This window comes from Martes martes, assembly GCF_963455335.1.
Source record: "Martes martes genome assembly, chromosome: 4".
NCBI lineage: Eukaryota > Metazoa > Chordata > Mammalia > Carnivora > Mustelidae > Martes > Martes martes.
The window spans coordinates 143,803,429-143,830,436 of record NC_137891.1 but is presented as its reverse complement, the minus strand read 5'-3'; the positions used below and the strand labels follow the sequence as shown (position 1 = coordinate 143,830,436).

Below are 27,008 nucleotides of genomic sequence, written 5' to 3'. Positions count from 1 at the left end.
ATAGCAAACAAGGCCACAAAGATGGAGCCAAATTAACCAAAATGAGAGTTGTGAATCAGTTCACGAGGTAATATGGGGCTATATTATTGGCCACGGTTAGAATTTTGGCTTTTACTTCAGAGTGAAATGGAAAGCCACTGGAGAATAATTAGCACAGGCCAAGTAGGACTTGGTTTTTAAAGGATCATTCGGACTGCTGCCTGCTACCTGGGGAATAAATGGTGGGGTGGGGGCAGGGGAGATGGCAGCAGGGGCGCCAGAAAGAGGCTACTGTCTCAGTAAACCACTTGAAACCTGAGGGTGGTGGCAGTGGTCACCAAGTGGTCGTGTTTTGGGATATACTTTGCAGGTAGAGCTGATGAGGTTTCTTGATGGATTGGATTTGAAGTGAAGAAGAGAGAGGTCAAGGTTTTGAAGGACAGCATCGCTATTGATGGAGAGAGGATGGATTCAATGTCAGGGAGGCAGAGGGAGGAAGGATTCCGGAATCACAGTTTTCTGACTCTAGTAACTGATGCATTCTCTATTTGATCCTCAAGTATTTGTCTTCATTTGAGTAAGACCACCATCATTTATATTTTTATTAAAGCCAGAAAATTAGGATTAATTCTTTACTCCTCCTTTCCCTTCTCTGCCCTCATCCAGTCAGATATTCCTGTGGATTCTGATGCAGAAACGTACATCACCACTCCGTCTGTTTTGGTTTTTTTGTAACTTGACTCCCAACACCGTCAGTCAAAGCACCATCATCTCTGTCCCAGTCTGTGTAAAGTACATCTTTTATACACAGGATGTAGCTGGGCCTTGCTTTTCTGCAATCTTGTAATCTTTGATGTTTACTGAGAGTGTTGAAAACTATCCACGATTTAATGTGAAGATAAATATTGTTGGATTTAGGTCTTCCATTTTGCTGTTTGTTTTCTGTGGTGGTTCTGGTTTTTTTGTTTCCCTGTCTCTCCTTTGCTTCCATCTTTTGGATTATTTAGCTATCTTTCAGTTTTCCGAATTCCATTTGGATTCTCCTGTTTGCTTTTCAGGCATGATTTTTTGAATTCCTTTTTAAAATGATTTCTTTAGTAATGACATACAATAAACATCCTAAGCTTTTCAGCCTACTTAGACAGTATATTGTAAAATATACATATTTTATATGTTTATTTATATAAAAATACATATTTTATATGTATATTATTGTAAAACATACATATTTTTCATGTAAAATGTAAAAAGCATTCAACTCTAGAGTTCCCTTTGCCACCCCCCCCAACTCTTTATGCTGTAGTCATAGTATGTGCGATGCCTACATATGCTCTACGTCCAACAATGTAGTAGCTGCTTTGTTGTTCACTTTAAATAATGGAGTAGTCTGTCCAGTGTGTCATAATAAAATACCATCCACCGGGCGGCTTAAACAGTAAACACTCATTTCCTTACAGTTTGGAGAATAGAAGTCCATGATCAAAGTATTAGAAAGTGGATTCTCATGTGAGCTCTCTTCCTGGCTTGCAGTCAGCAGCCTTCTCACTGTGTCCTCACATGGCCTTTACCGGTTGCATGCACGTAGAGAGCGAGCTTTGGTGATCCTGGCTCTTCTTATAAGGACGGCAGTTCTGTTGGAGTAGGGCCCCACCCTTATGACCTCATAGAACCTTATTTACTTCCATCAAGTCCCCATTTCCAAATACAGTCACATGGAAGGTTGGGGCTTCACATCTGAATTTTGGGAGGATATCGTTCCATCTGTAACAGTCATATGTATTTCAAAGAGAGCTAAGAAACAAACATTATCTTTTGTATTTACCTACATATTTACCATTTCCATGGTTTTAAATTTCTTTCTGAAAATTTAAATTTCTGTCTCGTATTCCCTTTGGCCTGACGAACTTCCTTCAGCATTTATTCATTTCTTACAGATATTGACAAAAAGAAAAAAAGAAAAAAATTCTCTTGTTTTTTTTTTAAATGAATTTATTTTACCTTATATCTTGAAAGATATTTTTGCTCAATATAGAATTCTTGGTTGGCAGGTTCTTTGTTTGTTTTCCTTCAGAACTTAAAGATGTTACTGTTTTATATTCTGGAATCCTTGTTTCTTATAAGAAGTCAACCGTCATTTGTATGGTTTTTCCTGTGTCTAGAGTATATTATTTTTCTTCTACGACTTTCTTGATTTTCTCTTAATCTTTTATTTTTATTGTGGTATGCCCACATGTGGTGGTCTTTGGATTTATCCTTCTTTTCCCAGGCTTGCTAAACTTCTTGAATTTATAAATTTTTGTCTTTCACCAAGTTGGGGAAATTGTCAATATTTATTCTTAAAAATAAATAAATATTGCATCCATATGCCATAGAAGCAGTATAAACAACAACACAAGATTAATTTACCCATGAGACAAAAGAAAATACTCAGAGCTATGGTTCCCAGTGACCGACCCAGGAAAAGGTTCTTTCCACAGACCCAGCCTTTGGAGTGATTATAAACTTAGCACAGGTGGTGGCCATGGCAAGAATACATTCCCTAATGCAGTAGTAAGAAACATCAGCATTGCGAAGTCGGAGCAACATGACAAATGTTCTACAGGCAGTAGACACGGCACATCTTCATGTATCAAGTACAATAGCGTTGGTCCTCAAGAGCCAGTACCACCCCTGGCTGAGGTATTTTCCCTGGAGGATGAAACTGTATATTTGCCCCTGAATACCATCAGAGGGTGTGTCTGTATTATATATGGGCATCTCAGTTTGCACCCATACTAACAGCCCTACCTCAGTACCAAGGCTGCATTTTGCTCTTATTCTTCCTCCTCTGACTCCCGTTGCATATATATGAGACCCTTGGCTATTGTCCTACAAGCCTGTGAAGGAGTGTTTTTTTTTCATTCTCTGTCTCTCTACCTCCCTGACATCTCTCTCTGTCTCCTTCTATCCCCCCTGCCTGTCACCCCTTTCCTCCCCCCCTTTCTCTGTCCCTCCCCCCTCTTTCCTCTCACAATTAGATACTGTCTCTGTTGGTCTGTTTTCAAGTTCATTGACTCTTTCCTCTATGATCTTCAATTAGCTGTGAGGCCTATCCATTAAATATTTCAGATACTGCCTTTTTCAATAGTAGAATTACCATTTTTAATAGTTTTTGTTTCTTATCTATTTACTGATTATGAGAATATTATCATTTATATCCTAAAAAGCATTACTAAACTACCGATTTCATTTTTAAAATTTATTTGTTATTTATTTATATGTTTATTTCTTTATTAAGGTGTGCAATGATATTTAAGCAGTATTTATTGACATACAGCAATGTCCAAACATACCAGTGCTCAGATCAAGCAACAACTTTATAGTGTTCTTCTAACCTCGCCTCCTTTTTTGGATGTATGATGAATTTTTTTTCATGTTGACTTTGTTCTCCTTATTTTTTTATTTTCAGTATACTTAGCATACAGTGTTATATTAGTTTCAGGTGTACAATACAGTGATTCAACAATTCTATATATTACTCAGTGCTCATCATGATAAGTGTACTCTGAATTCCCTTCAACTATTGCACCCATCCCCCCCACTCCCCACCCACCTTCCCTCTGGTAACCATCAGTTTGATCTCTATAGTTAAGAATCTGGTTTTTGTTTGTCTTTTTTCCCCCTTTGTTCTGTTTCTTAAATTCCACATATGAGTAAAAACATAGGGTATTTGTCTTTCTCTGACTCACATTTCACTTAGCAATATATGTATATGTTCTTTATTTTATTTTAATTCCAGTGTAGTTAATGTAGTGTTCTCTTAGTTTCAGGTATACAATATAGTGATTCAGCAATTCTGTATATTAGTGCTTATGAAGATAAATGTACTCTCAATCCCCTTCACCTGTTTGTATAAGCTCTTTATATGTTTTGGATAGTAATCCCTTATCAGAGACATCTTTTGCAAATATCTTCTCCTGTTCAGTAGGTCTCTTTCAGTTTTATTGGACTGTTTCTTCTGTTGTGCAGAAACTATTTTGATGGAGTCCCAAGAGTTTGTTTTTGCTTTTGTTTGCCTTGCCACAGGAGACAAATCTAGAATAAACTGTTGAATTCTTGCCTTCTATTTCTAGCATCTGTGTCATCTCAGGATCATGAGCCATTAAATGGCTTTTCCCTTAAGTAGATATGACATTTTCCTTCTCTGTCTATGGCTAGCAATTCGGGATCATATCTTGAACATTATGATTGATATATTGGAGAGACACTGGGTTATTCTTATTCCGCTGAAGAGTATTTTTTTAACAGATGGTTTATTTGGTCAAACTCAAACTCTCAAGTTCTCTGTCGAGTTCTTTCAGCTTCAGCTGGGCTACTTATAATGCAATTCAGAGATCATCCAGGAGTTGGAGTAATATTTGATGAAGTCTTGAGGTGCCTTTCTGTGGCTGTGCTTACTATGACTAGAGCAGAGTAAATGTTCAGTAAACATTTTGCAGACTCTATGAAGAACCTAATCAGTGGAGACCATATTTGAATATTGGCATGCTCATTTTCCACTGGCAAGCAGAGCTCTGTGAGAGCAATGACTTCTGTTTATCTTCGTATCTAGCCTAGCACAGGGTAGCCACATATCATATTAGTTTCCCGAATAAGTGAATTAATTAATAAACTATAAAAATGCACAAAGCTATTAACTTTGATGTTGAATGATTTGAATGAAACTGACTAAACTAGCTCTGGATTAAGTCAGAATTTGTCCACTTGTAAGTAAAGTTGTTCTATCGCAAGTTAATAGTAAAGTTGTGGGAGAAAAAAAAAAAAAAGGTTTACATTTTCTTTCAGGATGTTTGTTGTTCTTAGGAACCATTCAGTATTAAAACCCATAGTTCTTTCCAGCAAAGTAAAAGACATTGTCTAGGCTGGGCTTTCTTCTTTCCTTAGATTTTTATGAGAATTTCAAGGCTGGGAAAAAAATCAGACAAAATGTTTTCACTTTGAGATAAGAAGACAAAGTTAAGTAAAGAGTTGGAAGAACTGAGATGAAAAAAGTAACATTTCGGGTAAATGCAAATGGCAAAATGCGAGCTGTGGCAAGCAATGAACATGTCTCTGAGCCTAATGATTTCATTATCTGCAAAGCAAGGTAAAGCCTCAAGACTAATACATAAAATTGATTTTAATAGAGAAAAGCCCATCATGCCATAAGATGGCTTTGTCTCAGCAAAATGATCATAGAACCTAGAATTCTGGGATTCTAAACTTGGCTTTGTCCTGTGTTTTTCTTGCCTAGGAACTCTGCCCACAGTTTTGAGATCTCAGGCAATTGCAGTCCTCTAATTTTACAAACGCTTGGCTCTTTGTCATGTTAATTTATTAAATGTTGTAGAGGGAGAGAATTAGAAATGGTCTTGTTTAAGGTCATTCCCTGAGCCAGAATTGACTCAGGTCTCAGGACTCCCTGTCTGCTTTCTGTCTGTCATTTCAAGATTCGGAAACTCAGATGCCTAAAGGAGTCACACAGATAGCACAAACAGATTAGGCAAACAGGTTTTTTGTTTTGTTTTGTTTTTTACTTTGACAGAGAAGTTTTTCTTTCAACTCATGGCACTCTAGGGAATGATTTTATGTTCCTTCCTTTCACAGAGAGATGGGCGTAGAAAAATAGAGATCCCCTACAAGTAAAGCCTTTGTGCAGTTGTGATGAGAAACTGGTGAAATCTGATGTCTGTTGTTGGGGGTGGAGGGGTGGGGAGTGGTGGTGTCTTCAAGATACTGAAGGGCACAGTTCTGTCTGAAGGGATCAGTCATCACTGGATTCCAGCCGACTCTTGCCCTGGGGACTATGGGTGGCCCCATATCTTGCATCTGCCGGTTCTTCAGGAGAAACCAAAATCTGGGTTTTAAGTGGAATCTCCCAATTTAAAAATATTGGCTGATTTTTTAAAACATTATATAACCCAAATAAAATACATCTGTGAGCCAGATGTCCCCTCGTACTACCCATTTATGATCTCTGTGTTATACTGTGTTGCGTTTCTGTTTCTCCTGTGTTCCAAATGCTGATGCTACCTTATGAGGAAGGACCTAAAAATCCAACCCTAGGTGTATAAGATGGCTTTTCCCTCTTGATCTAGAAAGCCATCCTGAAGAAGATCTGACTTCATTCAGCTCAAGCTTCCTACCTATGCATATCGTTTATGGACTTTTCTGCTTGCTCTCAGAACTGAAATCTGAGAAGATGGGGAAAATAAGAAAGTGGTCATAAAGTTAGGTGAGCTCTGTCTCTATATTTCTGAGGCAGCCACTTGGCAAATACAGTCATTGTGGTTAAACTGGTTATTTCACTGGGAAACAAATAACCACTAATAGGACACTATGTTCTATACTGTGCTAAATGCGCTTGAGAATAGAACATAAACAGAGAGATCAGCCCTAGGATCAGGCACTCCAGGCTTTTGAAATGCGTGCTCGTTTATTTGAAAAACTGGCTCAGTCTTCACTAACCAGAGTGGCCCTTTCCTACCAGATGCTGTTGGGGGGAAAAAAGAAGTGCAGCTGACCATTGGAGATTCTGCTGTCCCAGCCATTTTTGCCCTTTTGATGGCGTATCCTTCTTCTTAATAATAGATGTTGGGAACTGAGAGCCACCTCCATAGCAGGCACTCTTGCAAGGAGAATTTCATTATCACCACTTTACAGTTGTAGGAGATGAGGCTCTGAGAGTTCAAGTAACCTTTCCTCGGTACCACAAAATAGGAACATAGACCATGAATTCAAACCTGTCTGTCTGTTTCCAAAGCCTGTGTTCTTTTCACTAAGCCACCGTTGTAAAATGCAGATTGTATTATTATTCCCGTACGATGAGGCCAACAGATCAGGGGATGATTGCCACTGAAAGGATAGTTTGTTGCTCACAGTTCTCAAGAGGAGGGGGCATGCCATACCGTCATATGGGGCCACGAGAGAACCGGGCCCTGGGGTGCTTAGAACAGGGAAGCAGTAGCCCATAGAGGAGGCGGGGGTAGGTAGGCTCTGGAGTAGTTAGCTCAACCCAGACCCTACCTCTGTGGCTCCAGAAAAAGTTCTCTTCACCTTTACACAACCCTCGCTGTCTGGAAACACACTAGAGAGACTATCTCCATGAGGCCCAAATAACCAATTGGTTCATAGTCTGAATGAAAATGAATTGGTCAAATGGTTTTGGAGTCCTAGAGACTCATGTGAACACTGGGAAGACAACCAGATTAGGTTCAGGAACACAAACACAATGTTGGGTGTGTTTTGTTGGGTGTGTTTTAGCAAGCAGGGGAGCATCACGGGGAGACATTTCTCTTCCTGAAACTATTATGTATTATTTTGTTCAGAGCTACCAAGTAGATTAAGGAATAAAATCCTAGATAAGGGATTTCAAACGAGAAGACAGTTATCCACAGAACTTAGACATTTCTGTCCCGGGAGAGCAATACCCCCATTTCTCATGTAATAACTTTTTTTTTTTTTTGTATTTTTATTTTCATGTGACAACTTGATAATCAGGAGATGTCCTCTTGACAGTTCTAGGGCAACTTTTTGTTGTTGGTTTTTGAACTGGTAATCCCTCCTCCTAGTCTCCTTCACTCAGCTTCTCCATTAGTAAGCGTGGGTGAGTAATTCAAGGTCTGACTTTGTCCTGGGGTGACAGCCTGGATCAGGAGGTGGAAATGGTGTTATCCAGACCTGAGGGCTTTAACACCCAGGCCCTTCACCACGTACCTGGAGTTACTCCTTCTCACTCCTGTCTGCATGCCTCCATTTTGGACGTTCTGCTACCAGGTTAGCCTTGAGAGTTTCATTTCCTGCTGCTGTTTCTTGTGGATCAAGCAGCCAGCACTAGGTGAAGAAGCAAAGCCAAATTTCTGAAAAAGCTGAGACACTCTAGTGGAGTTAGCACTTTAACATTCTTAGATCCTCTGTGGACAAAGTTGAAAGAAACTGACATTTTAATGTATCTTTTTCTGGCTTAAACATAAATCAGAAAAACTGTAAAACCGACCGATCTTTCTTGTTTTTCAGATAGACCACATGGTGCAAGGCCATGCTGCCTTCCCTGAACTACAAGCCAAGGCCACAGCCAGGTACCTGCTGCCCGTCCCCTTACAGGCCCCCTCCACCCCATTCCTGCACGAGGGCGTTCCCCTTAGGCAGCTGGGTGATTTTCAGTTCCTTTGGGCGATGAGCATGCCCGGCAGTGTTGGGTTAGAAGACGGTCGTCCAGATGATCCAGGACATAACGTGTATTAGTTTTCAAAGTGATCTAAGGAGAATTCAGAGGAACTAGAAGTCCCAAAGAATATGCCGGGAACCGTGGATGAGAGACTCCAATGTAGTGGAAGCAACGTGGGTTTTGGAGTCAACACTTCTTGGACTCAAATCCGGCTTTTCTCCTTATTGGGGGTGTGACGTTGGGCAGTTTATCCAGCCTCTTTACGCCCGTCTCTTCGTCTGTACAACAGAGAATAGTAAGTGATGTGAAGTGATTTCTAGGATATATTGTTAAGTAAACAACACAGAGGAGTGTTTACAGTGTGCTCCCTTTCATGGAAAAGGAAGGTGATGATAAGAAACTACATGTGCATTTACTCATTTGTGCAAAAGAAATACTGGAAGGCTAAACCAGAAACTGGTGAGACTAGTGCCATAGTGGTGGGATCTAGGAATGGGATGGAAAAATGGGGGAGTGAGAAGAGGGTAAGAAGTGGAGATGGTACTTTTCCGAGTAGACCTTTATATAAAACTGTAATTCTTAGAACCATGGTGATGCTTCACGAGCCCCTTGAAAATAAAAGTAGGTAGGTAAGTAGGTTAGATAGTAAGTAGGTAGTTAATAGATAGGTAGGTAGATAAATAGATGGATGGATACCAAGATGTATTTGTATAGTGGGAGTAGGCAAAATGAAATACAATTGGCAAAATCTAAACCTATTGTATTAATAATGAATAACATAACAGCAGTAAGAAGGGTTTGAGAAAGAAAAGAACTAACCCAAGTAACTTTGGGAAAGAATATTTTGATAGTATAATGTGTAACTGAAGATAAAATAACTGTATATCAGTGTTATACTCTGCGGCACCTGTGTGGCTCATTCATTAAGCATCTGCCTTCCGCTCAGGTCATGATCTCAGGGTCTGGGATCGAGTTTGGGATCGAGCCCCACATCGGGCTCCCTGCTCCGTGGGGAGCCTGCTTCTCCCTCTCCCTCTGCCCCTGCCTTTGCTCCTGGTCTCTCTCTGTCTCTCTCACCCCTCTCCCTTTCTCTCTCCTCCTCTTTCTCTCTCAAATAAGTAAATAAATACAATCCTTAAAACAATTTGAAGTATAATTCCTAAATGTGTTTTTCATGAATTTCTAGATTAGCTCTTCTGAAAATCCTTTATGGTGTATACTACAACTAAACAAATAAATGAATGTATTGTGGATAATAAGAGCCAGGTTTCTCTTCAATAGGGAAAGGGGAAGGTTACAGTGAACCCTATGGTAGTGGGCAGAAGTAGGAGGTATTAAGATCAAGTTGTGATTTTGTACGTATAGGTGTAGGGATATCTGTATACAGATAGAGCTGTAGCCATAGAAAGAAACAAAGACAGTGTGTAAATCTGTGTGTGAGTACACATACATACATTTCCTGTGCTCTCTGCTGAGACGGCCTGGGAATAGTGAGCCCTCATACAGCAGTGTGCACACCTAGCATGAGGTCCTGATTTTTAAATACTGTTCTCTACTGAAAAGGAATTAGGACTTCTTGGGAACATGCTGATTCCAGGGCATGGGCAGGGAACATACACGAACATTTCATGATGCCGGAAAGTAAGGAACTACTTGAAGAGGAATTGTCGAAGTGTGATGGAGCCAGCTTTAAGAATCTCTCCATGGCCTTTGGGGACAGTTCGATCAAGGGAAGAAGTAGTGATGGAATAAAGTGACTCCCCAAGGCCGTTCTGATAGAAGTAAATTATTGAAGAAGTAAATGGGAGGAAAGGGCAGATCTTCCTGTCCACTGCAAGGACCATGTCCTTGAAATCAATAAATGTGGAAGAAATAATGGAATTAAAATATTATCATTAGGCCAATACCACAGTAATACTTGTTGCAAGGGAGAATCACCAGTGGATGCTGACATTAGTGAAGGTATGATGCAAAGTGGGATATCTGCATAGTCCCAGGGTGTCTCCCTGTAAGATACTCATTGATATCAAAGGAAAAATAGTAGCTTCCCAGTGGGGAGATCTCACCTCTAGTTAAAACGCCATTACCACTGATAGGGATCATGCATGGACCATCACCAACTAACACTTTACTGGGCTTAGAGACCACATAACCTACCTAGAGCAGGGGTTCCTACCTTTAGGTCACCCATGAACCTCTTCATTATGTGCAGTTTTGATGATTATATACTGACATATAATTTTCTGTGAAGAGAGGCCATAACTTTCATCAGATTCTTGAAGGGATCCAGCATTTATAAACCATAAACCTGAACACTGGATTCAGAGTTCAGGGATCTGGATTCAAGTCCCACTTCAACGTGCATCATTGTATGAACTTGTGTCCTCATCAGAACTTGGGGTAGTAGCTCTGAGAGAGCCAGCCGTGGGTGCCTCTGAGAATTTGTTTTGATTTTCATGAGGTAATATATTTGGCAAGGCTTTGTAAATTCCACTATGACAATTATGACAGCAGGCACCACTGCTATTTCTGCCACTATTACTAATGGTTTTATAGAAGAGGAAAACTTACTTGGTGGTGGTGGTTCTAGGGCTGAAACCTTCTTGTGCAAAGTGTGGTAAAGTAGTAAGAACCCTGGATTAAGAATCAGAGGTCTCAGATTCTTGTGCCAGTTCTGCCATTAATGTCTCTGTGACTCAGTTCCCTCGCCCATAAAACCATAATAATACCACCCGGCTTAACTCATTTTACAGGTGTTCTGTGGAGGAAAGTAGATTGCGAAAGTCCCAGTCTCTGAAGATCTTAAAACCCAACACAAACCTAAGGGGTAGTTAGATTTTGCATTGAAATACTCAAAATTTCCAGAACTTTCTTCTGTAGATGAGCTTCATGTGAGTAGTTTTTATGGAGAAGAAGAAAGAGAGCTTTATGGATTACCAGTGCAGCCTCAGAGAAACAGCAACACGGGGGGTCCAGAAGCAGCAATTATCAGGATTCAGATGTGGAGTCAGAACTGGTTTTAAATCCCAACTCTTTCCACATACTAGTCGACTTCATACCGCCTTCAAACTACCTCCCTGTAATTTTCCCCTTTAGAGCTAAGTTTCTCCAGTGCATTGCCTATACTCTTGGTCACTACTTCCTCATTTTGCACCCATCCCTTGCCCACTTCAATTTGAATTCTGTCCTCACTGGCCCCTGGAACAGTTAATGATAAGGTCCTCAGCAGCCTCTGTTGTTGAGTCTGTAGGGTGCTTTCCAGTCCCCATCCTTGGGCTCTCCACAGGATGTGGCACCAATGATCCCACCTTCCTCTCCTCTGTAACACTCTCTTCCTTTGGCTTTCTTTCTGGAATGTTGCCTCCTCCCAGTTTTCCTCCCATATCTCTGGCTTGTCCTTCTAAGTCTCCTTTTCAAGCTCAAGTTTGATCTTTTTCTTTCTTCCCTTTTTCTTTCTTTCTTTCTTTCTTTCTTTCTTTCTTTCTTTCTTTCTTTCTTTCTTTCTTTCCTTTCTTCCTTCCTTCCCTCCCTCCCTAGCTTCCTTCCACATGGACATGGGCGTGGAGCCCAGTGTGGGGCTCGAACTCACAACCCTGAGGTCAAAGCCTCAGCTGAGATCAAGAGTCAGACACTTAACCAACTGAGCCACCCAGGTGCCCCTCAAGATCTTTTTCTACCCCTACATCAAAGTTCGTTACAGCTAGGGTCTTGGCTCTCTTCCCTTCTCTCTTTGTCATCTCTTTCAAGGTGGTCCCATCTAATTCTTGGCTTCCTTTCTTTCTTTTTCTCAAATTTTACATCCAGCTTGTATATTTAGTACGTATTCAATAAATGCTGATTCTCTTTCCTTTCACTTTCTTTGTACTGTCTTGTAAAAGAAAGTGCATCTCTGTCTTATCAGATACATAAATAGACTATTCCAAGACTATAGGACCCATTATGCATTGGGTCTTAGGAAAAAATAGGCATAACTATTATTAAAGTGAATTTGGCTATTTGGAAAGGACAGCGAATTCCTTGGAATCAGAAACCGCATGCCTGTTTTGGTGTGGCTTGAGGCTCTCTGAAAACAGAATGCAAGTCACCCCTGCCTCAGAGCTTAACATCAGCAAATCCTATTTAAAACTGTAGGAACAAGTGTTGATAAACAGATTTATCACAGTATTTTATACTCTTGATTTGCCATTATCTTTTCAGACCCATCCCTGAAGAATAATGTTTTGTGAGCTTATAAATTAAGTAAGCAATAACTAGATGTACTCATGCATGTCACTGGCAAGCAGAGTCTTTCTCTATGTGAGGCCAGATTTCCAGAGATTTCACGCCTTAGCGATTGCCTGACGTTGATCATAACTTTGGCCCTTTTCCTCTAAACGTCCCATTATTGTCTTAATTCTTTTATTAGGAACCCTATTGGGAACCTTATTGGGAACCTTAGTTCTCTTATTGCGAACCTTAATTCCCAACGTCTCAGAATGAGGTTCTAGTGATAGCAGGGTTTGGTGGGAAGGTGTTGCCATAAACCACAAGTGTTCAAGGTTGGTAGCACAACAAAGGTGATGAGTCTTATGAGCATTTATGATCATAAACAAAATAAAAGGAAAAAAGGTCCCTACTTTCATGTAAATTTCACACACACACACATATATATGTACGTACAAATGTGTGTGTGTGTGTGTGTGTGTGTGTGTGTGTGTAGATAGAGGAAGAGCACAGTCGCCGACCAGGAATTGGTAAGCTTTCTAAAGAAAAACAGAAATGAGTCAAGAGATGGATGAGGGGTGTTGGGGTGACGGTTGGAAATTCTTTCAGGTAAAGAAGCCATCCTTGATAAGGTGACACTTAAGAGGGCCTCTGAATAAAGAGTGGGAGCAAACCATGCTTCCGTGGGTTATATGGCAAATCAGGGGTATAAAATAAAAAATCTGTTTATCAGTACTTGCTTCTATACTTGCAGATAGGACTTGCTGATGCTAAGGTCTGAGACAGGGATGTTCTGTTTTCAGAGAGCCCCATGTCACCCCCAAAGGTCCCAGGCCTGGAGGCAGTAGACAGCTTGGCAGGCTGTAGGATACTATAAAGGCCATTGTGGCCAGACCAGAGTGGAAGGGAGCTGGAAACAGGTGAGGGCTTGAAAATTAGCCAAGGCCAAACTATGGAGGTCATTGTAGATAACAGTAAAGACACTAGAATTTATTCTAGGTTTTAGTCTCCGAGCAGGGAAAAGACACCATCAGATTTAACTTAAAAGGATTACTTTGGCTGCTCCGTGGAGAGTAAACTAGACCATTAGTGGAGAGGGGTCAGAGTAGAAGATTGGGCCCCCTGATCTCCACGAGCTCACAGTGTACTGGAAGGAGGACTGTAATCAGAGAAGCCCAGCCTGTTCTGAGTTACTTTTGTAAGCATTTCCTGTTGTGATGCTGCTGGTTTCAGGTCCTAATATAGGATTATCAGAATGAAGTTTTCCTAATTCACATTTTTTCTTCCAACCTTTGTTTTCTCCCACTTCCCCTGGACTTTTCTGTCATTTCTGTAAGGACAATCAATGTTTGTTTTTTTTTTTTTTTTTTAAGCTTTTATCTATTTATTTTTGAAAGAGAGAGAAGGAGAGAGAGCACAAGTAGGCAGAGCGGCTGGCAGAGGGAAAAGGAGAAGCAGACTCCCCACTGAGCTAGGAGCCCAATGCGGGGCTTGATCCCAGGAGCCTGAGATTATGACCTGAGCCTAAGGCAGACACTTAACCAACTGAGCCACCCAGGCACCCCACAATCGTTGTTTCTTGATCTGATTTATTCCTCATGCCTTTTTTTCCCTTTGTCTCTGTGATTCCCATAATCCCACTAAGGATCAATTTCTTCAAATGCACTAGCCTCCATATGCCAAATCTCGGTTACATTTAAAACTCCCCATTATCGCTTCTTGGCCTTTGGGCTAAGATCAAGTGTAAAACTCCCCATTAAAGGCTGTGCAAGGAAAGCAAAAGAAGAGATAAGAACATTTATTGAGAACGTGCAGTGTTCCTAGCACTATACTTGCTGCTAGTTTTCTGTATGTTATCTCATTTAATTCTAGATAAGAAAATGAGGATTATAGGGAACTCTTAGACTCCACTTCCAAAGATGATTCTCGCTTGCCAGTCTGCTCTGGTGTTCTCAGATTGCTTCCTTGGCCTTGATGGATTCTTCAGTCTCAGTCTGTCAGTCTGACAACTGGGTCCATCAGTCTATCAGCAAGTGTTTACTTAGGCTCCCCTGAGCTACCACAGTCGTAGAACGAGGGTGACGATATTAACACCTTTCATTCCCTAGGGTGTGCCGGGTTAACCACTAAATTCTTGATGGCTCTTGGATGGGAAATGTTTCTTAAACAGAAATAAGATAGAAATTCTAATGTCTTTCTTTGGCTTCTATTGGTCATGCAAGGATAAGAAAGTGCTCAAGAAAACTGAAGACTGTGCTGACTTAGGAGATAAATTCTCCATTTCACCAGTGGACATCCAAGAGGAAGCATTGGATGGGTTGTTGGCTGTCTGACCTGGAACTCATAAGAGAAATAGGCAGGAGTTAGGAGTGTATAGTTGAAGGTCCTCAGTCCTAGATGGTACCCAAAGCCATGAGAGGAGGATGGGATCACATACGGTACAGAAAGAGTGACAAGACAGACAAGGACAGATCTCTGGGAATCTTAAAATATTTAAGGGACAAGTAATGGAAGAGAGCCAGCTGGACAGGAAGCAGGAAAACCAAATGAGTATAGTGTCTGGAATCAAGGGAAGGAGAACAAACGAGTAAGAAGTGGTCAAGTGGTGCAGAATGAGAGAGAACTCAAGTGAAATAAAGGCAAACATGGTCCAGTGGAGTTGGCAGCAATGGGTGTTGTCCACTGTGGGACCAGTTTCAGTAGACTCCATGTTGTGGTGGGCCAAGAAGTGAGGAACTGGAGACAGACAGACTTTCTCAATTCCTGGAAGGCACACAGATGTCTTCTGGTTGGACCATGTATTCTGATTTTTCATTTCAAAATATGGTCACTGCATTTCTAGGCAGTCCAAGGATCCCAAGAATTAAATAATTTATAGGGAGGCAGGAGAGAGTAGAGATTCTAGAGGTGCTGTCCTCATTTAAGATTGTAAGCAATGAAGTCTGACAAAAATTATCCCTGACTCTTGGGTTTGTTTGTTTTAAAGATTTATTTATTTATTTGACAGACATCACAAGTAGGCAGGGAGGCAGGCAGAGAGAGAGGGGGAAGCAGGCTCCCTGCTGAGCAGAGAGCCCCATGCAGGGCTTGATCCCAGGACCCTGGGATCATGACCTGAGCCGAAGGCAGAGGCTTTAACCCACTGAGCCACCCAGGCGCCCTGACTTGGATTTTTTAAAGCTAGAAATGAATCTCCTATGACAAGAACGGAGGGAGAACTCTTTATTGATTACCTATCACTTTATAGTGCTCAGGCTCAATATTTAATCTTCATAGCAGCCTATAAGGTGAGAGAATTAGCCCCAGGTACAGAAAAGTAAACTAGGCTTGGGGGGTTTAGTGGTACCTGACCACCCAGCCACGACACGGTGAAGTCACTGTGTGGTTGTTGAAGCTGTATTTTCTTCATCAAGTGCAGGGGGGACGAGGGCCGCAGGAATTCCTCTCTCCGAGAGTAAGTATATGAGCCCAGAGTTTGTGAGAGGGAGGGAGAACCACCCACTTGAAACAGCTAACATGTGATTCCCGAGCTGGAAGAGGGCAGACCGCCTTTTGAGAAGGAGTTGGTAAAAAATCCCAAATGAAGCAAAGTCAGAACCAAAAAAGGCATCATGTAAGGTTAAAATTATGTGAATAATGATGTGCATTTGTTATTCTAATGTTTTCCAAGTGCATTTCATTTTGAGTGATATACTCAGATAGCGCACATGGTAAGGTATAATTGAAAAAACATGCAGGAGAATGGCTGCATTCAAAGAATAAACATACAGCTGTGAGGAGGTTAGGAGTCAAAGGGGTAAGCATATGCCCCGTCCCCCAGGGATCTCATTAGTGCGTGAGTGACCATATATGTAAGAGGCTAAACGGATCTCACTGTTTGCAAAGACCCATGGTAAATGAGACAATGACGAATCAATAGTAATTAGGCCTATAGGTTCTTATTGACCCAGATGTCTGAAACCGAATGCCCTGCCCTGAGATTCCTTGAGAGGCAAGTGAAAAGATTTATAGATGTGTGCTTTAAAGGAAAAAAAAAGTCCCTTGACTTTAAGTTCAGTGATGGCATTCTGAAGTGGGATGTTGCTAGAACTGGGATAGACTCTCGACTTCTGGCTTGAAAGGGTGTTCTCGTGGCTTTTGTTATCACTGTGGTGCCTGTTGGACCGTGAGCAGAGAGCGTGGAAAATAGAAAAGTGGAATGTGATATGTTCTCCCCAAGTGGAAGGCTCTGGCTTGGCCTTCCACAGAGGCCTATGGGACCCTTTCCTAACACTGCCCTAGAGTCATGCTAAAACAGGGTTCAAATGTGGTCTTTGACCAGTTATTTCTGACCTTAGTTGCAGAAAGCACATGGTGTGAGAGTTACACAGAGGAGTGTTTGTTTAAATTCGACCTCGCTCTCGGGTTTTTGAGGTCTTCACTTTGAGCATCCTTTTGGAAAGGGGTGGTATTGGGGCTGGAGATGAAGACTATGTGCTGTCAGGCAGGGAGTGCCAGCTGACGATGCTGCGTCGGGCAGCCCTTTTCCAACAGTATCATTGTCCTAGTAACATCCAAGGCAGAAGATTTTTTAGATGGGAATGAGGTGTCACAGCGAGAAGCAAAGAGATTACCTCCACCCAGCATACCTGTGCACACACACAGGCCCAGGCACACACACACACACACACACACACACACACACATACCCAGGCACGCATGCACACACACAGGCACACATGCACACCAGGCTTGCATGCACATGCACTGGCAATGTGCACACATAGGCTCGCATGCATACGCACAGGCACACAGCCCACACAGGCAAAGGCACATACAGTCTTGCATATACATGCACAGGCACACGTGCACACCCACGCTCCCAGGCACATGCACGGCACATACACATACACACACGCATAGGCATACATGCTCATCCAGGCTCGCGTGCACAGGCGCATGCACACACCCAGGCCCATATCTACACACAGAGCCACATATACACAGGTTCGCATGCACACGCACAGGCACATAGCACACACAGGCAAAGGCACATACAGGCTTGCATGCACACACACACAGGCACACTTGCACAGGCTCACAGGCACATGAACAGGCACACACACACATAGGCATGCATGCACACCCAGACTCGCATGCACAGGTGCATGCACACACCCAGGCTCATATCCATATGCAGAGGCACATATACACAGGCTCGCATGCACACGCACAGGCATGCATGCACAGGCACACATACACACACAGAGGCTCACATGCACAGGCACGCACACACACACTTGCACTCACTCCTGCATTTACATAGACCAATTTTGTTTTGCTATCTTTTCTGTATTGAGGTAACACATGAAATTTTTATTTAATAGAAGAATTTGAAAACCACTCTTCTGCTTGTTTGTTTCTTCCTTTAAGCTTAATTTGGAAAACTTTTGGGAACTTCATGAGCTCTAAGGGAACAGTCACAGTGTCACAAAACTGAAATTAGAAATCTCCAAGCACTCCTAAAGCATTTTTAAAATTTTTATTTTTATTTTTATTTTTTTGCGTTTTTAAAACGCAAATAGAATCATGTTGGGTATCTCAGATACTAACCTCCCTTGGACAGTAGTTTCCTATACTTTTTTTCCTGCTGTTATTCAAGCCATGCTTTTAACCTTTAAAGCTATCTTTCCAAGGTCACCAGTGAGAAGTGGCATGGATGCCACCCTTTGATAAACCCACTTTCCTCTAGAATCATTGGTTCATGACTTGAAGAAGGAAGCCCATTTAAAGAGGGGAAGGGTGACCCACTTCAGTCTTGATGCCATGCAGTAAGATTTAGCTCTGTGAGATAAGTATTAGGAAGCCCACTTTATATATGGGATAACTGAAGTTCACAGAGGGTGAGTCACTGGTCCATGTCACCCAGCTAGGATGGGTGGAACCCAGATCTGAGCCCAGGACTACCTTGGCTCTAGTCCACTCATCTATGTCTCCCTCTCATGCAAACATGTGAAGGCTCAAAGGTGGTGGGACTCCCTCATTCTTCACCCAAAGAACCTGAGCCTTAGAAAGGAGAAAGAACAAATGCCATGCCATTTGGTGCATTTGGGTTGGAAATCAAGTCTCCTAATTCCTGATCTAACTGCATTCCTCTGTTCTGTCACTTCCTTTAGCCAACTCCCATCCTGAGTCTCGAAACTTACCTTTATATTTTGTCACCTCATCATTATTATTACAATTAGGAATACTGATTTTAAAAAATCCTTTACATATGTACATTATTGTACAGTTTACAAAATACGCTATCTTCACATACATAGTCTCCTTTGATCTTCACAATAACCCTATGAGGTAAGCTGGACAGGGATTATAATATATGTTTTTACAGATGTTAAGAAAGTGGTTCAGAACGTTTGAATAATTTTCTCATGGTTACATACCTACTAGGGGTAAAGCCATTCCTGAACCTTGTGCGCTGATTCCAAGCCTTTCCACTTTGCACCGGGACATGTGACCTGTTCTCGGTGATGGCCCAGTGCAATCAGACAGTGCAGTATGCTGGTTCCTGTGGGTTTGGGTAGTTTCTCTGCTGAGGTTTTGGGGACCCTGCTTTGTTTCTGGATCTGATATGGAAGTACAAATCGTTTCTTTCTGCAGAATAGTTTGCTTCCTGACCCTGCCCCCCCTTCTAAAAACAAAATCAACTTCTCTTCCAGATGCCAGAGTGTATATGCATATTTGAACAGTCACCTGGATCTGATTAAGAAGGCTCAGCCTGTGGGTTTTCTCACTGTTGATTTACATGTTTGGCCAGATTTCCATGGCAACCGGTCTCCCTTAGCAGATCTGACACTGAAGGGCATGGTAAGTAACAGCCAGTCCTTGCACAAAGGTGAAGGCAGGCCAAAGGGCTACAAAGTTTGGAAGAAGCAAAGCGAGGAGAAAGGAAAAGAGGAAAAATTACCAGGACAGGCCAAGGGCGCACAGGCTTTTTGCAGCTGCACCGCTGGTGCGAAGGCTCTTACCACCCCCCAGCATGAGCTGCTGAAAGTTCTCATTGTTTCTGAGCCAACCTTGAAAGCGTTAAAAGCACTATTTCTTATATTTAGCTACTGCTTGTCTTTGTCCTGTGGAGCGGCTGGAAGTCGCGAGCCCCTGCCCGTGTGATTTTTATTTACCTCACTTTGCAGAGTCATGTTTTCTGTCTCCCTCCCCAGGCCACCCGGTAAATAAGTGGTAAATATTACCACCCATGGTCTTGATTGCCACAACCACATGTCTGCTCAGGGTCTGAGTCAGAGCTGTTCGGGGTGCATGTTAACAGTATTAGGAGTTCAGTTCAACTTTGCTAGAAGTAAAATAAAATTAATGACTTATGTCGGGAGATAATGGAGCTGCTGGTGACCTTTGGGGTCACTGGTGGTGCAGAAGATGCTGCCCCCTCCCCAGAGGGGCCAGGATGAACTTTGGGGCAGCGTTCATAGCCCCCTACACCAAGACAGGGCACTCTGGTGGCCAGGCAAGAGTAGGTCGCTGAGAATCATGTAACCATGGAGAATATATTTGAGGTTGGAGGAAGCATGTTCAAGCTGGAGAAGTAGAACCAAGCTTCAGAGGCCAGGAGGGGCTGCAAATAAGAATATAAGCCAGGAATTCAGAATCCGGGAGATTTCAAAAAGTTGAGAAGCAGAGTGTGCAGTGAATGGAGGCAGGGAGCTCAGAGTGGAGGCTGTGAGCATCGCAGGGTTTACGTGGCGTGACTGTGGCGCAGGCCGCTGGCTTAGAGAGCTCCAAGGCTCAGAATTCTATGGTTTTGTGGTTTTATTGAGATTGTTTTCAGTGTTTTTGGGATGCCAACAGGAAGACTGATCTTTATTTTCATTACCTAGTTGACATAATCAACTTCTGCTAATAAAAATGAATCACGGGAAAAGAGAAGAGAATTGGACATAGCATAAGTTATGTCTGTCTGGAGTCCATGAAACGTGCCCACACAACAGATAATGATCTTGGCCTCCTTACTTGGCCTGCGGAAACAGAAGAGGAATGTCGGGAGAGGACCATGTGGCCACAGGCTGCGGCGAGAGCGCTGTATTTGCAGATAAACTGACTCTCTGGGTATAAACAGGGGTTGGGGGAGAGCACATTTTGTATGGATACAAAAGTTAAAGTTGGTGTCTGAATTGAAGACAAGTATCTGAAACTAAGTATAATGGGCCTTTAAAATGTTAAAGATGTTAAAAAGTATGGCCAGTTCATAAAATGACCCCATAACAAAGCAGGGCTATGTAGTGAAATGATTGTGGGTCTGGAGTCCATGGACTTGGATCTGAGTCCTTCCCTGGGGGCCCTCTCTTGCCAACTTCTGTCATACCCCGCGTGGCAGGACCCATGGCTCCCAGTGACTTTTGTCTGTTTCTTAAAACCAAGCCTGATATCCAAAGACTTAAGAGTTACCTTCATAAGGATATTCTTATAAAGGTAACCCAGATCCAGAACATAATCCCCAAGGAGTCACTGGAGTGCTTTGAAGAATGCTTGGCTCATTGTAATGAGCACAGCTAAGTACATACCCACCAAGGAAGACCCCTTACATGGGGACATCTCCCCAGTTGTATCAGAAAAATCCTAGTCTGTTTACTTTTTTTTAAAAGTTTTATTGTTTTATATATTTTTTTTATTTTTTTAATGATTATTTATTTATTTATTTATTTGGAGAGCGAGCACAACAAGCAGGGGGAGAGGCAGGCAGACTGAGAGGCAGAGAGAGAAGCAGGCTCCCCACTGAGCAAGGAGTCCGATGCCCTGGAATCAAAGGCAAAGGCAGACGCCTAACCGACTGAGCCACCCAGGTGCCCCCGAAAATGTTGTATTGTTTAATAAGCAAACCTCATATATCACATGGTATTTCTGAGCATTGACTTCCCTCTGTAACTGTTCTTGGGTTGGATTTACATTTAAATCCAACCCAAGAACAGAATAGCTGTCACTCCGTCGGCTTACATCACCACACCGGAAGGAGAAGGTGACCTCCATGAGATGGAAGGAAGGAAATTCTGGGCTAAAAATTTCTCCCAATATTTCTTTCCCTCAGTGAGTTTCAGATAACATCAAACTAATCACCCTGCAATCTCTCTTGTCATGTTCTCTGCCAGAACCTACAATGATTACTGTCTCCAGCACCCTTCAGTAAATACTTATTTGGTACCTAGATGTGCCAACTGCAGGAAGGCGCAACAATCAGGATGTTCCTGGAGTGCGATTCAGGAGAGAAGAGGGAAGTGCTTGATCAAGTGTATAATAGGAGGTAGAATTGTCAGGATATTCTCAGGAGGGAAAGAGACATATATGACTTCTTTGGACTCCTGAAACATTTCTCTGGACATATACTAAGTAGTTAATATGTACTTAATCAATGGTCAACATGGAGATGAGAAAGAAATCATGTATGGCTTTAAAAACATATGTACGAATAATTTACTAATATGAAATAGATCAGTTGCTCCTCCTACTATCCATATGATAAGTATTTAATGCCAGCATTAATGCTGCCTTCCTCTACTTCATTTGAAAATATATGTGAAGATGCAAAAAAAAAAAAAACAAAACCATAAACTCATGGTGACTTTGAAAATTCACATGTCATTCAACGAGCAACACTAGAATTGACAGCCTCAGAGAGACTCTGGGAAGATTTTCCCGAATCTAAAAGACTAACTGGGACCTGTTGGATAAATCTATGACATATGGACAAAGTAAACCTCTGGCCTTACGGGAGTTCGGACCTCTCTACCTTCTGCTCCTCAGCTGAATGATGCGAGGGCCCTTTAAGCCTCAGAACAGGGCAGTCCTCCCTCTGCTGCCAATGGTTTTAGGGTGTTTTGGTTTTTTGGAAGCAGCCAGTGAGCTTAACTTTCCAGAACTCTCCCACAATCCAAACCTTATTATCCCTTTTAGCTCAGTCCATCTGAAAACTGCCAACCCAGGGAGCCAACTGGGCACAAAGTCTGATTTGGGATGGCGGGTAATGCCCTGCATTCTAAGGATCCTGAGTAACACTGTGTTACTGGTACATAGGTAGGAATTTGGAGGAGGGGTATAGGTTTGCATGTCTCCTCTCTGTTCTAGGGTTAGAAAACGGGGATATGGTGAGGCCACCCAAGCCACCTAAAATAAAAACTGCTGGAGTCTGGGGACTGGCAACCAGATATAGATCTGAAGAGGTAAATCCACGTTGCAATGAGTAGGGCTGAGAGTAAATCATACATACGCCCTGCTGGGAAACACTGAATACATATAGCTCTCAAGTTAAAATGAATAAAAAAATAGGAAAGTGAGTCCATTAGGAAAAATGTGTTGCATACAAAGCAAAAGGAATAGCATTGGAACACTTACGGAAGGCCTCAAAGAATTAGATACTGCTGAAACCAAAAGAAAATATTAAAACCTCTCTGGCACTTTCAGTAGGATTTTTTTTTAAAGGCACGTTTCTGAAATAGGGCAGAAACTTAGTGGGGGAAAAATGAGCTCAGATGGAAAGGCAGTGGAATGAGAAGAAAAAAGGAAATGATAAAGATAAAATACAGCAGCAGAATTAAAACATGCATTGAAGGCAATAAAAAATAATTTTTACAGAAGAAACTAATATCAGAGCCTCCATATGACATAGCCTGTATTTTCCATTTATTAGAAAAACATTTTGAGGGTAGAGGCTACCACTGGCTTGTTTACTTTTAGAATTTCAACAGTGTTTAAGTCAACAACAGGCATGGAATGATTGCCCTATAGCTAAGCAGTTATGTCAGTCTTTACTTGTCAAGAGAGGAGTGAACTCTCCATGACAAGAAATGGGGAGCTTAAATAAAAACGTGCATCCTGACTTCCAGCATGCGGGTCCCCACAGGGCGGCCTTAATTCCCACCTCTGGACTCGCTCAAGGTGCTGAGGACTATGAGCTGGGAGTCCTACCAGCCATCCTGTGCGTAGGTTTCACCCTGAACCACACTCTGCAGCCTAGTCCTCGCTTCCCTGCTATGAAAAGCAGCCTTCTCACTCCTTCCATGTCTGTCCCTACCTTGGGCCTTGGATTTAAGCTCTGACCGCTCTCTCCTCAAGCATGGTTCTTGTTTCCTTTGTACCCTCGCTGACTCGGATTCCAGGAACAACCAGCCCTCCTGGTTTGACCTGCTTTAGTTGCTTCCCCTCAGAAGTAGGAGCGAGGCGTGACCCAGGACGCTCTCCATTATGCGGGAGAGCATCCTTTTCTTCTCTTCTGCTAGCAGCTGCCTCCCTGCCGTGTGCCTCGCTGCTTCATTGCTTTGGTGATGCGGTATTGGCCCGTGGCACTGGGCGAGAAAGGCATGGAGGTTAGTTCGTGGGCCACATGCTCGTGTGCCTGGACCAAGTAGCTGCCCACGCAAGTATTCTCCTTTCTGCTTGGTAAATAGGTAAGGGCCATGCCCATGATGTGTAAAGGCAATAGAATCTCGGGTCATAGCCATCAGTATCGAAACATCTAATGCTGGTGACTCTAGGTTCTTTAAAAGCAAAAGAAAAATGCATACTTTTAAGGAAACATGGCATGGTCACGCATAAGGAAAGAAGAAGCTAAATATTCACCAACCATCAGGAACGGTTGCTTGTTTCAGGTGTGTGTGTGTGTGTGTGTGTGTGTGAGTGATTGGTTTTATTTGGAATGACTGGTTGGACAGTTCTTTACCACTGTGAAACAGCAAAGAGAGCCCAGGGTTTGAAGTCAGATCTGTATTTGCTCTCTGCCCTGCAAAGGGGTGACCTCTGAGGTTAGCAATGTGCGGTCAGTCTGCTTATTAGTAAGCAGGACCAGCACGAGGATTCCTTGCAGGGTCGTTGTCCGGATCAGATGGGGAGACTATCACATCGTGGACAGACAGCAACAGCAAATACTTTGGAGTCTGTAGCTTCTGCTTAGTGGCCCTTATCTGCCTGTGAGAAGACGACTAGCAGGATTCTAAGTGTGGCCCTTGAGTGCAGCCAGCCCCGAGCCATCCACACCGTAGCCTGAAGACCAGCCTGAAGACTCGCCATCCATGGAGGCCGTCCGTTGTGTACAGCCAGCAGGTGTGGCTCAGCAGTCACCTGGTCCATACAGACCAAGTTTCATACAAGTACAGAGATCAGTCTTTTTCCGTATGTAAGTCCTTGGCCCTCAAGTCCCTCAACACAATGGGAAACCCACATTTGATGTACAAAACAGCAAGTACTGTAGGAATTTTGAAAGGGCCCTTGCCTCGTATATGTGACCAATTTCCATTCTCCAATTAATACTACTACTTTGTCTCAGGGTGTGTGTGTGTTACTCTTTTCCTGAAATATCCAAGAAGTGAATTAATCAAATTTAATTGCAGGTGCAAGTCACCTCAGGCGTATCAGGCCATGAAAACACCCTATTCACCAGGGGTTGAAACGTGTTTTCTCTGCTTCATTTTGCAAGTACAGCACTACCCAGAACAGAAAGTTATTTTCTGGTGCTTTGAAGAGCTGTGATTTCTAACATAAGGCCATATGCTGCTCAAACTGCTGGAGAGGTTGAGTGCTGCTCCAAGGGCTCTTCAAAGCAAGCACAGAGCAAGTGTGCATGTGAAAAAGTAGGAGGGAGTCAGGAAAGAAGCATGGCAAGATCTCAACCCATTCCCAGAGGACTGAACCCCAGCTAGAGATGAGCATTACTAAAGAGAGTCAGATGTGGATGGAGTCAACAACTTAGATGGGTATTTGCAAGAGCTCGGTAGAAGCCAGAGGTGGTAACCCAGTGGTTTCCTCTGATGGGAAGATAGATGACACAGATGGAAGCTCATGAGCTAATTCAAGCAGCTCTGGACTGATACATTTATCAGGCTTATGAAGACATGGACTCTTTGACATGAGTCTGTTGATGATTTTGTTACAATGTAATGCTGTTTCATCTCACCATTTTTTTACATATTGTTTTTGCTTATGACAAATTGAGTCCTATAACAAGGTTTGATATCCTAAGTTTCCTTTAGCTGGGTTTCCCATAATATGTTTTCTTACTGAACAACTTATTTAGCAGCTGGTATTTGGTTTCGTAGTAGGGATTGTTTTTTTCTAGAACCGCATTATGTCAGGCCCCATGACAGATGCTTTACATACATCATCACCAACTCCAATAGGAACCCTACCTGAGGGGCGCCTGGGTGGCTCAGCCATGAAGCGTCTGCCTTCAGTTCAGGTCATGATCCCAGGGTCCTGGGTCCTGGGATCGAGCCCCGCATCGGGCTTCCTGCTCAGCGAGAAGTCTGCTTCTCCCTCTCCCACTCCCCCTGCTTGTGTTCCCTCTCTCACTGTGTCTCTCTCCATCAAATAAATAAAATAAGTAAAATCTTAAAAAAAAAAAAAAAGAGCCCTACTTGACAATGTTGTTGCCCCATTCAAAGGGGTGAAGAAATTAAGGCCCAGAGAGTCAAAGTTATTTGCCCAGAGGAGATGGAAAACAGAAGTATTACAACCTAGTCAGTTCAAACTGAGGTCACTGACATCCTTTTGGGGGGGAAAAAAACCCAAACCCTAGGTTTTTGTGTTTTCAGACTCCTACTCTGCTTTCAGTGTGTCTGCCATATTTCCCCCTCATTTTAGGGACTTTTTAAAAATTATGTCAGATTGAGACATTGTTTTCTTAGTGCTTTCTATCTTCCATACCTATACCGAACAACAAGTAAAACCCAGTGGAGGCAAGCAGGGGGAATATGGATTATAGGCAGGAGTCCTTCCCTAGGTGGTATGGCATGGTACAAGACTGAGGGATGAATCAGGAGAAATCTGCTGGGAGGACCCAACAGATAAATAAAGGGAGAGCTCTGAGGCCAAGGGACCAAAGATGGGATCCAAGTTTGTATAAATCAAGACAGGTTAGATGGCACACACTAAGGGCCGGGACAGTTGACCAGAATAGCTTTGGCAACTAGAGCACTGAGTACATTCAAGTGACTTAGATTTAGAGCCTCAGAAGGGGAACCCAGATGTGAAATGTCTGTTCAATCTGGGGAACAGCAAATGACCAGCGTATCATGGACGGTTCGCCAATAGAATAAGGTTGCGAGAGAATGTCAGTCTAGTCTGTGAGTTTACTGATTGTCTGTTGCTGCTTTAATAATTATCACAAACTTAGAGCCTTAAAGTTATGATCTCACAATTCTGTAGGTCAAAAGCCTGGGCTGCCTCAGCTGGTTTCTCTGCTCCATTTCTCGTAAGAATAGAACCAAGGGCTCTTATCTGGAGACTCTGGGAATAATCTACCAGATTCATCCAAATTGTTGGCCAAATTGAGCTCCGCACAGTTGGAGGATGGAGGTTCCTGTTCCCTGGCTGACGATCAGCTGGGGGTCCTTGGCTTCTGGAGGCCACCTGCATGCATTTCATGACTCATTACCCCCTTCTTCCATCTTCAAAGCCTCCAGTAGCTGATCATGTCCTTCTCAGGCTTTGAATCTTTCTGGTTTCCATTTCTGCCTCATTTCTCCTGCCTTTTACTGGATTACTTGATTGACTCTTCTGCTTTCCTCTTCTGCTTTTAAGGGCTCATGTGATTGCTTTGGGTTTCTACTGAATAATCCAGGATCATCTCTGTATTTTAAGGTCACCTGGTTAGGAACTAGTTCCA

At 42.6% G+C, this 27,008-nt stretch overlaps 1 protein-coding gene across 4 annotated transcripts in view; it reads left to right on the top strand.

The window, feature by feature from the left end:
• The window catches only part of FGGY (FGGY carbohydrate kinase domain containing), a 400,554-nt gene that overhangs the window by 277,311 nt on the left and 96,235 nt on the right, over positions 1-27,008 (top strand). For all 4 annotated transcript variants that reach the window (XM_080800002.1, XM_080800001.1, XM_080800003.1 and 1 more), the window contains 2 exons: positions 8,014-8,075; positions 19,066-19,213. In XM_080800002.1, coding sequence (XP_080656128.1) covers positions 8,014-8,075; positions 19,066-19,213 — 210 coding nt within the window. The remainder of the gene's footprint in view (positions 1-8,013; positions 8,076-19,065; positions 19,214-27,008) is intronic.